Consider the following 12,051-nt stretch of genomic DNA (forward strand, 5'->3'; position numbering starts at 1 on the left):
GCGAGATATCTTTTTAAGTTGGAGATGACAGGAGCTGGTTAGGGAGCAAATATGAGGATTAAATAATATAGAAGACATGAATAAACATCTGTGTAAGCCTAATGTGAGAGGCTGCATAGTCAGGCAGATATTTGCTGCACTGTGCCCTGCTTTGTACTCCTGCTGCCTCTACATACATGGATCAGTGTCACCATCCACAATCCGATGTCCTATTGGCTGGCAAGCTTCCTCAGTTCTGCTGCTGCCTGGATTGCTCTGAGTGACAAGAGAGGCGGGCCATGTAGTCTAGCAGGGGGACTGTGATCCAAAGCGGGTGTGTGCTTGTTGCGTGGGATCTCCCATGTATAATGTGCAGGTGACAGAAGGGGCCACGTGTGGACAGGATGAGGAGTTAGGGGGACTAGAAGGACAACTAGAGCATGGGTGGGGGAATGTGTGTCTCCACCTGTGAATGTCACCAGGAGCATCCCATGCTTGTGTGCCACCTACTATAGTAGAGGGGGCTTTGACTGCACATTTTACCACATGGCTAATTGTCAGTTACTGACAGCTCCAGGCTGGTCTTAAAATACTGAACAGCTCTCTCGTTTTATGGAATGCTGTAATTTTAGTGAATTGACAATTGGTAATTCCCCTCACTAGTTAGTAATTTTATTTTTCCATGTGGTAACAGCCTGTGACTTGTGAATTGACATTTGACTATTGCCTGTACCCCTGGGTGCACTTGTAGGTTTTACTGGGTAGGGGGCTACCTAATACTGGGGGCACATTTGCTACCTGTACTGGGGTGGGCACAGTTTGGTGAAGGGGACGGGGTTGCACTTTTAAATCTCTGTTTCCAGTGCTGAAAAACCTTGTCCCGTTCCTGCCAAATGCGGTGATGCTTAGTGAAGCATTTTCCCTATATTCTTAGGATTCCTCACTGGAACATTATCATTGCACTATTATCAGGTTTTCATCATAAACTCAATTCTCAAAAATGTGTTTTGTGCATTATCTTTTTTTTTTTTTTTTAGTGTGAAAGGATGATTCGTATTAAAACTGAAGAAGAAGAAGAAGAAGAAGAGGTGTTTGTGAGAGGAGATGAGCCATGTAAGGAGGAGGACATTCCTGCACAGATCAGCTCAGGTGAGGGATAAGCACTAAATACAGGAAAACCTCATACTTTCCTCCTAGATTAATAGTGTGTGTGTGGGTGTGTGTGTGTGTGTGTTTTTATACACACTATTACTGCTCAGATGTTGCTATATATACACACTATTACTGCTCAGATGCTGTTAATGCTTATTGGCTGATCTAAGTTCTGTTATATGGTTCATTTCCCCATATAAATAGTATGCATATTATTGATCATGGTGTTGATGCAATATGTTCTATGCATGGTTACTCTGTTGAATCTATGTTATGCTATTCATAGATGAAGTATGGTAGTATTGCCTTGAGTTTCTTGCCTGTTAGCTCTACCATAGATAAAGCTTCATTGGCTTTCCTCACAGTCTCTACACAGGGTTCCTCCGGGGGTGTATATCATTATACATCGGATTATACATAGGATGGTGGGGGTCTTGGCACCCTAGAGGAAAAATGACAGGAAACAAAAATGGGAGCCCAATAGTGCAATATGTAGAAAGCAGTATTAGCCGTAGAGTAAAGTAAATGTTCTACTCACAAAGGTGGATTTCAAGTGGGGCAACCAAACACAGGAAGCGGGGGGAGACAACAAGCCTGACTCCACTCGGGATGGTCCTGAGGGACCTGCGTGCGATCACTCTACTTGGTAAAAATCGACAGGAACCACTTTGGTGGAGACCACTTTTGGTCTGTCTATACCCCACCAATAGGAACCGTTGGGTGGTGATGATAGCACAATAAGGGAAAGAGGCACCCTGGTGTGTATAAAATGTTTCAAAACAAAATAAAATCAGAAAAATTAGGTGGCTTACCTCAATAACCGGACTGTGTGTAAACAAAAGGTTTTATTATTTTAGCACAGGCAATGCGTTTCACGGGTCTGAGCCTGCTTCATCAGGCCAATAACAGTGCAGAGTGACCAAAAGCCATCCAGCATAGAGTGGCTCCCTATGCTCGATGGCTTTTGTTTCTCAGTGCTGTTATTGGCCTGATGAAGCAGGCTCAGACCCGTGAAACGCATTGCCTGTGCTAAAATAATAAAACCTTTTGTTTACACACAGTCTGGTTATTGAGGTAAGCCACCTCCATTTTTCTGATTTTATTTTTTAAAATTTGATATATACCGGAGCGCCTCTTTCCTCTGACTGTGTCATTATACATAGGATTGATATTTACAAGTTCTGTTGTATTTTTCTTTTGTAGAGTGGGGAGACAACTATTCCTTCACAACTGAGAAGGCATTGCCCGCTCTATGAAACTAAATTATCCCAGACATAATGTACTGTACAAAACCATTCTGTCAGCCGTGCATCACTAAGTTGATTCATGAACAGTCTGGGGGGGGGGGGGGGGGGTGTTACAGAAGGAGATAATATCAACTATGAGGCAGGAAATAGCAGACACTATTAAATCATTTAACCACTTAAGTCTATCTGGACGGATATATCGGTCCAGATAGCCTGTGCTGCTGCCGCTGAGGGAGGAGCGCGCTCCCGCTGCCCACCGCTAACCTCCCCCCCCCCCCCCCCCTTCCCCATCAGTGAATGGGAATATAATTCCCATTGACCGATCTAACTCTCCCGCAGAAAAACAGACGCTTTCTAATTAGAGAGCGCGGTATTTCTGCCAAAAAGCCTCCTTGTACAGCCTCCTAATAGTTCCTGGTAGCGTGATCGTACGCTCCAGGACTTTTTTGACTGTGGCCATCTTGTGGCTAAATAGTAAACTGCACCCACATACATTTTTTAAATAAATAATTACATTATATTACATCTAAAATTAGCTGTTTACCTCCCAAACTAAAATTACCCAAATACATTTTTTTATTAAAAAATAAATTTAAAAAATTACAATTAAAAACAAAAAACTACATAAATAGTTACCTAAGGGTCTGAACTTTCTAAATATACATGTCAAGAGAGTATCTTATTACATTTTTAAAAATTATAAGCTTGTAAATAGTGATGGACGCAAATTGAATAAATGCACCTTCATTTCTAAATAAAAAATCGGCGCCATAAATAGTGATAAGGACAAAATTTAAACGGTGTAATAAGCAGGACAAATGGGCAAATAAAATACATGGGTTTTAATTACGGTACCATGTATTAATTTTAAACTATAATGGCCAAAACCTGAGAAATAATGAATTTTTTTCCATTTCTTTCTTAATCTTCCTGTTAAAATGGATTTAGAAAAAAATAATTCTTAGCAAAATGTACTACCCAATGAAAGCCTAATTAGTGGCGGAAAAAACAAGATATAGATCAATGGATTGTGATAAGTAGCGATAAAGTTATTGGCGAATTAATGGGAGGTGAACGTTGCTCGGATGCATACGATTTTCGACACTGTAGGCTGAAGTGGGTATTATCTGCAGTAGTTTTTTTGACAGCAGAAGCTATTACAGCTACAGCCACTGCTGCGGGCTCTGCTAGTTCAGAACTTGAAGGACAACTGTAACCAGAGTGATATGGAAGCTGCCATATTTATTTCCTTTTAAACAATACTAGTTGCCTGGCAGTCCTGCTTATACTTTGCCTCTAATACTTTTATCCACAGACCCTAAACAAGCATGCAGCAGATCAGGTGTTTCTGACATTAATGTCAGATCTGACAAGATTAGCTGCATGCTTGTTTCTGGTGTTATTCAAACACTACTGCAGTCAAATAGATCAGCAGGGCTGCCAGGCAACTGGTATTGTTAAAAAGGAAATAAATATGGCAGCCTCCATATTCTTCTCACTACAGTTGTCCTTTAAGACTACGACAGGGAAACCAGTCCTTAAACTTAAGACAGACATCTGCTAAGAGACTTATTATATATTCTTCAGAAGAAGAAGATGAGGAGGTAGAAGAAGAAAAAGGTGAGGATAATTCTGATCGGGCCTCCTCTAAAAGTAATGAGTTAGTATGAAACTAAGAAGGCTTCAAGATTTAGATTTCCAGCAGATGAAACCGATGAACTCCTCAAAGAAGAAGAAATGTATCCAGAATAAAAGGTTCTTTCGTAAAAAAAATGGATAATAGACAAAAACCTCAGCAAAAGAGAAAGTCCTGGGCTATTAACACTCCTGGCGGTACGCAGTTTCGGTGGCTGCGTCCGCGGGAGGGATTTTTTGAATAAAACTTGTTGCAATACTTGTAGCTTGCACTAGGCTAGCTACCAGTGTCCCTCACGTCCCCCGCACCTCTCTGATCCCCCCCGATCGCCGCCGCTTATATTTACCCAGCCGCGATCAAGCGAGAACTGCAGCCTCCGCAATCAGCTTCAGTTGTCGCTATGGCGACGATCGTACATGACATCATGCGCAATCCCGATCCTCCCCAAAGCGAAGCCTGGAGCTGATTGGGAGGCTGCGCCATCGTGGGATCCCTTGGGGTACGTGTAATGGCGGCGATCGGGGCTGATCGGTGGGGACCGTAGGGACTTGGGGGACACAGGTAGCTAGCCTTGTGCTAGCTACAACTATTACAACAAGTTTTATTTAAAAAATCCCTGCTGGGGCCGAGAAATCCTCTGCGGCGGCTATCCCGAGTGTAGGTCGGGTTTACCGCCAGGTGGGTTAACGGAGAAGGTGGAAGAAAACATTTTCTTCTTCGAAACACAGGACAAGAAATGACGCCAGAGAAAAAGTTGGGGAGCGTCTATTGAGATATTCCCAGTGGATGAAAATTTGCAGGAACAATTTCATTCTGAATGAGACTGGTAGGAAAAGGGTACAAAATTCACAATCGCTGCCAAGGAGCAGGTTCATTACAACTCCTTTTCCAAGAGAAAAGGAAAAAAGTCTGGCCTTAAAAGAGATCAACAGGGGCATTATAGAAGAGAACGTGGTAGTTCCTGTTCCTCGAAGTCAAGACAGCAGGGGATTCTACTTGACGACCTTTCTGGTAAGAAAGCCAAAGGACAAGTTCAGATTAATCTTAAAGGGAACTAGAGACGAAGCACCCTTGTGTATTTTACCATATATATATCAGTAAGAACATTAGAGAATAGAGAAAACACTTACCATGCTCTCTGTTTTATCCTCACTGCTAAAAGTGTCTTATCAACTGTGATAAGAATCCCGGACTGAGCATTCAGTCTGGTTTTGCAGGGAATAATTATAGCTGAGTCATTATAGCAGAGCAGCAAGCAAAGAAATGACTGGGTCTCCACCTGGATGAATGCAGTTATAGCATAAATTTATTGCACCATAGTGACAGAAAAACACGACGTTTCGGCCAGCAGGCCTTTATCAAGTGTTGATAAAGGCCTGCTGGCCGAAACGTCGTGTTTTTCTGTCACTATGGTGCAATAAATTTATGCTATAACTGCATTCATCCAGGTGGAGACCCAGTCATTTCTTTGCTTGCTACTGTGGATTGTGACACCCTTAAGGATCAGGGTGTGGACTGGTTGACTCCCTGGTTTATACATTTACACAGTTGAGCTCCAGGGACTGCTGTTTTCTTCATTATAGCAGAGCCACAAGGGGGCAGGCTTGGGCTTGAAAAGACACCAGAGAAGACAAACTCGGCTATAATCTTTCCGTAGCAAAGCTAGACTGAGTGCTCAGTCAGGGATTCTTATCAGAGGTGATAACAGGAAGATTAAACAGAGAACAATGAAACAAAGAACAGATTAGGTGTTTACTGTCCTGCTCCCACTGATTTATAAGGTAAAATACAAGAGGGTGCTTCATCTCTGGTTCTCTTTAAGCCTTTGAACCCCTTTGTATCCTATCTAAGATTCAGGGTGGAACTGATCTTCTCTGTGAGAAACGTACTAACCCCAAGATGTGTAATGACAAAATATTAGACCTTAACCTCCTGAGGACCGCAGTGCTAAACCCCCCTAAATACCAGGCAATGTTTCATTAAATTGGCCAAGCTGCAGGGCAGCACAACACAGCACACAAGTGATTCCCCCCCCCCCTTTTCTCCCCAACAGAGCTCTCTGTTGGTGGGGTCTGATCGCTCCTCTCCCCCCAATGTTTGTCTGTGTTTGTCTATTTATGTTTTTTTTTATATATAAAAAGTGTTTATTTTTTTTATTTCATTGTAAACAGCTGCTTTAGCCGATGACAGCCAATCACCTCTGTGCCTGTGCTGATCGCAGCGCTGTGCATGTAATGAGTACGCCGTCTAACAGTCTCCCGAGCGGCAAGCGCCCCTTGGAGACTGAAGGCGGCGCTCTGCTCCGTTCACCAAACGGGAGATGCGCGCACACCTTGCGCGCGATCTCCTGCAAAAACAGAGCCCCAGGACTTTACGCCGATTGGCTAGAGGTTAAGGTATGCTTACTGCCACATTCCAATAAGAGACTCCTCACAAAAATTTCTCAGATTTGCAATAAGGAAGAATAAAGGTGCGTACACACATGCGACTATAGTCGTTTGTAACGATCGTTCCCCGATCTTTACCAACGACGATCGTTACAAAAAACGAACTAACGACTATTAAGGCAAACGACGAACGAGGCAAATCGCTACAAAACAAAGTTCTGTCTTGGCGGATTTTTACCACCGACGATCGTTAGCAAAAGTGGTACATCGTTGGAAACGATCGTTCGTACCAGGCTGGACATGCGTACTTCACTTTTTCTCCAAGGAACTTTACAATTTTATGCGCAGGCGCATTAAGTGCTTTTACGTGGTGTAACGTTCGTTCTAACGATGTGATCGTTACACACTTTTTACAACTAACTTTACTTCGGTCGTTCTTTCGTCAATTAAAAGTTCGTTCGTCGTCCTCAACGAACGATCGTTGTCGCATGTGTGTACGTAGCATTAGTCAGTTCATTGTTCTTCCATTCGGAATGTGTCCCCTCCCTGTATATTCTCACAGGTAATAGAAGAAGTGATTACGATCCTACACTGACAAAGAATTGTAGTGATACCCTATCTGGATGATTTACTTCTGCTGGCAGAGACCCATCAGGAGGCAATAACCAATACAGGAAAGGTTCTAGAACAATTACAGGCAGTGGGTTGGATCATAAACTAGGTCAAGTCAATGCTTCATCCATCATGGAGGATAAAGTTTTTAGGGTTTCTGATCAACTTTGTAACACAGAAACTATATCTGATGGAAGAAAAGATTCAGACCATAAGTAACATGATTGTAGACTACTTCAGAGACTCAATCTTAACAGTTAGGGTCGGTTCACACTTGTGCGGATGCAGAACGGAAACGGTAAGCACATCCGCGAGGCGGATGCGTACCGCCTGTTCTGCATCCACATGCAAGAATTTTCCCCGTCTCTTCCGCGTCAGCACCTCGCCACACGTCCGCAGCGCCAATCACGTCAGCCTGTATGCATTGCCACACTCCTATCCCACCACTGCTTGGTCCCTTCAGCAGCCCAGAGGCCAGCAGACGCATGCAGCAGACCAATTCTCCCTAGCAACAAGGAAGTTTTTAATTGGTCCAACATCAACCAATAAGAATTCTTCCTGTTGCTGAGGATTCCCACTGGTCTTTTGCAACCCAATGGAGATCCCCCAGCCACTGGGCTGTTTTGAAGGGACCGGGCGACGGCGATGGGCGGCAGGAAGCGTGAGTACAACTTTGCGGCAGTGACAGAATGCGGGCGAAACAAGCAACAGGGATGCGACAACTAGCCTAGTGAGAACAGACAGTGTCAGTTCTTACAGGCTTTTATTGGACACGTTTTCCCATCCATTCCAGGAAAAACTGCCGGACTCTACGTTCCGTCTTGCATTCCCCGTCACATTGATCCATGTACAATCCGTGTTTTGAACAAGTGGGAGTGGATCCTATTTTTAACATAGGATCCTCTTCCTGCGTTTAAGTAGAGCTTTAAAAAGTATCACACTGGTACATTTTTAAAGCAGGCGTGAGCTGAGCCTAAGACGAGTCATGAAGGTCTGAAGGTCTTGGGCCTTTTCACATCCACGATCCCAGCAATACAGTGGGAATTAATGTACACAAGAGATCTTCAGTTCTGGAAAACTGGAGGAAGAGACAGGAAGATCTAGGGGGGATATTAAGGATCCCAGAGACAATCCTAAGATTGCTAGAGTGGTGGCCGTCAGAAAGGATTCTGACGTAGGGCCGGCTCTGGAAAATACCATCTCCAAGACTGATAACCATCGATGAAAGCCTACTAGGATGGGGTGTACTTGTGCAAGGAATGACCTTTCAAGAATTTTGGTCAAGAAGAGTGAGAAGACAATCCTCAAATCCAGCATTTGTTTATGTTTGATAGATGGTGGACACCTCTTGTATGGTTAACAGTCCTTGTGACAAACTGGCAAGTGGAGATGTCTGATTATATTTATAGAATACTCTATGTGGACGTTTCCTGTTCTCTAGGAGGAGCCTAAGTCGTCTCCTGGTGCACCTGTCCTGGACGTTACTAAAAAAAATGTTACCAGGTAACTAACATTGGTCTTTAAATGCATAAAATAGAACATTTGCAATAATCAACAATGATCAGTGTTTTATGCATTGCACCTCTGTGTTTTGTAATGTATTGAGAGTACATGACTGTCTGGTTCCTGTGATTCATTTTAACATTAAAATTACAGTGTAATCTCACAGATCCCCCATTGCTAGATGTTGCCCTCTCATACCTTTATTCCTTCGGCAGTCATATGAGGTATTGAGGAGTAGTAGTCAGAATTATTGCAATCACTGGCCTACACCTGACACTACCCGTCCCCTCCTGCAGCATTACCTTCCTATTGGCTAAGGTCTGCGTCCAAATTATACACTGAGTGCCACTTAAGCTCCAATTAACATTGCAATTTATGACAGTGCCAAAATTACTTGCCATGATCCGTGCAGTAGATAGCTTTCTGAATGCATCCTTGGTCACTCTGGGAAAGTAATCTCGGAGCCCACAGGAAAAAAAAATACTTTTCAAGATATACATATCAATTCCTAGTAATAAATACCACCTAGAAACTTGGCACCACCAGCTGTATAATATATCTGCCCTCTAATCTTGTCCTAGTTTAAGCTTATCTCCGAGAGACCTCTAAGCTGAGATAATACTCCTGAGGAAGTGAACAATACCTTTTCTAATGTTCAGGAAACACATCAAAAAAAAAATCAGGGAATGGGAACTCAGTTCCTATGCACTGCTCTAAGCACCTGTGATCAATGATCACTGGCATTAATGAGATGCCTGTGATCATTGACTAAAGTGAAAGTAAAGCATACACGCGTTACTTCCTGTAATGCATGTATGCAGAAAACCGTACACGCTAGAAATAAAGTGGGGGGGGGGGACACATCTAGTGGCCAAATAGTAAAATGATACCTACATTCATCCCATTAAATTAAAATACATAAAATACCCTATTAATTAACCCCTTACTTCCCATCCCATACTTAGCAAAATAAAACAGTTTTATAAAAATACATAGTATTATAACCGGGACAAATGGGCAAATAAAATATGGGGGTTTTAATTACACAGCATTTATTATTTTAAAACTACAATGGCTGAATACTGAGAATTAATTGATTTTTTCATTGTATTTATTCCCGTTAAAATGTATTTAGAATAAAATAATTCGAAAGCAAAATGTACCACCCAAAGAAAGCCTAATTGGTGGCAAAAAAACAAGATATAGATCATTTCGTTGTGAGAAGCAGTGATTAAGTTATTGGCGAATTAAGGGAGGAGTGCTGAGATGTGAAATTGCTCTGGTCCATAAGTGGAAAAAACACTCAGTGGTTAACTAAATTCCTAACTAGTCTATTTAAACAAATTATTTATATGTCACTCTTTAACAGAATGTTTAAAGGACAACTGATCTGAGAGGGATATGGAGGCTGACATATTTATTTTCTTTTAAACAATACTAGTTGCCTGGCACCCTGCTGATCTGTCAGTGTCTAAATCACACGCCTGAAACAAGCATGCGGCAAATGCAGTCAAACTTAAAGAGACACTGAAGCGAAAAAAAAAATATGATATAGTGAATTGGTTGTGTACTATGAATAATTACTAGAAGATTAGCAGCAAAGAAAATATTCTCATACTTTTATTTTCAGGTATATAGTGTTTTTTCTAACATTGCATCATTCTATAATATGTGCAGATTACACAACACTCAGCATTCAAAATGAGTCTTTCAGAGCAGTCTGTGAAGTAATGACCTCTCCTCTAGCAGAGAAAAAGTAAATAGTCCAGGAACAGTTGAGATAATAAAAGTCAGATAACAGCCCTCTCCACGACTAACTTAGTCGGAGAGCTTAATGGCTTGTTTGCATAGAGATAACAACTGGAGTTTCTCAACTCTTCCTGTACTGGAAACAATTACACTGATGTATCTCATCTTAATGTTTTATTTCTTAGCTGTGCTACACATACAAATCATAATATCATCATTTTTTTTTCGCTTCAGTGTCTCTTTAAGGCAAACATCTGATCTGCATGCTTGTTCTTGGTCTATGGCTAAAAGTATTAGATGTAGAGGATCAGCAGGATAGCCATGCAATGTTCATTGTTAAAAAGGAAATATGTCGGCCTCTATCTCCTTCTCAGAAGACCAGCATATATTTCAGTGTGTCATAGGCCTGCCTCTTTTGTCATTTACGAATTGTTCATACAGTACCAATGTACCCATCCCTATTACCACACATTTTATATTCTCACCAGATGGACAGTACATCCGCAGTAACACTGGTGAGCATCCTGGTGACTTCTCCAATAGTGATGGTGAGACAACAGAAGAGGATGGAACATCCAGTGATGGTGAGACAACAGAAGAGGATGGAACTTCCAGTTCTTCAAACGTAAACTCCACAACCCCATCAACCTCATTTTCATGTTCTGAGTGTGGGAAATGCTTGGATTCAATAACCACTCTCTACAGACACCAAGCATGGCACTTCCGTGATGAGAAGTGGTTTACATGTTCAATATGTTGGAGAAGTTTTGCGCAGGAATCAGAGTTTGTATTTCATGGGAGGATGCACTCAGAGGAAAAGTCCACAACCCCATCAACCTCGTTTTCATGTTCTGAATGTGGGAAATGTTTTGCCTACAAGAGCATTTTGAATCAACATCAGAAAATTCACGCAGGAGTGAAGCCATTTTCATGTTCCTTTTGTGATAAGTGTTTTCCTACAAGAGCACATCTTGTTAGACATGAAATGGTGCATACCGGGGAGAAGCCATATGCCTGCTCTGAATGTGGGAAATGCTTTTCCCAGAAGAGCACTCTAAATGCCCATCTGTATATTCACACCGGGGAGAAGCCATATCCCTGCTCTGAATGTGGGAAATGCTTTTCCCAGAAGGGCATTCTAAATGTCCATCAGCGTGTTCACACAGGGGTAAAGGCATTTTCCTGCTCTGAATGTGGAAAGTGTTTTACCAGGAAAAATGACTTTGTCAAGCATGAAAAAAATCATATTAAGGAGAAGCAATGTTTTATTAGACATAAAATGGCGCATACCAGGGAGAAGCCATATTCATGTTCTGAATGTGGGAAATGCTTTGCCCAGAAGAGCACTCTAAATACCCATCGGCGTGTTCACACGGGGGAGAAGCCATATGCCTGCTCTGAATGTGGGAAATGCTTTTCCTTGAAGAGCATTCTAAAAGTCCATCAGCGTGTTCACACAGGGATAAAGCCATTTTACTGCTCTCAATGTGGAAAGGGATTTACCAGGAGAACTCACTTTGTCAATCATGAAAATAATCATACTAAGGAGAAGCAATGTTAGTGGCAGTAAATGTTTTAGCCACTGAGGCCATCTTACTGCACATCAGCAAACTGCTGGTTACATGGGGTGAAAGAAAGATGCTCGGCTTCAACAAGGGAAAACACATGTCCAGAAATCCCAGATGAATCAGAGGAAGGCATATATTCTTCTATTTTATTGTCTAAGAGAAATACATTATTCATATTTGTGGAAAATAGAAAAAAAATAAAATTAAAGTAACTGTTG

General features: G+C 42.0%; 1 protein-coding gene across 4 annotated transcripts in view; it reads left to right on the forward strand.

Moving 5' to 3' along the window:
- Window positions 1–12,051, forward strand: part of LOC137534306 (gastrula zinc finger protein XlCGF26.1-like) — a 47,413-nt gene extending 35,362 nt beyond the window's left edge. For all 4 annotated transcript variants that reach the window (XM_068255738.1, XM_068255739.1, XM_068255740.1 and 1 more), the window contains 2 exons: window positions 1,017–1,128; window positions 10,754–12,051. In XM_068255738.1, the coding sequence (XP_068111839.1) occupies window positions 1,017–1,128; window positions 10,754–11,826 (1,185 nt within the window). In that variant the 3' untranslated portion in view covers window positions 11,827–12,051. The remainder of the gene's footprint in view (window positions 1–1,016; window positions 1,129–10,753) is intronic.

Source organism: Hyperolius riggenbachi, chromosome 10, assembly GCF_040937935.1.
Source record: "Hyperolius riggenbachi isolate aHypRig1 chromosome 10, aHypRig1.pri, whole genome shotgun sequence".
NCBI classification, from domain to species: Eukaryota; Metazoa; Chordata; class Amphibia; order Anura; family Hyperoliidae; genus Hyperolius; species Hyperolius riggenbachi.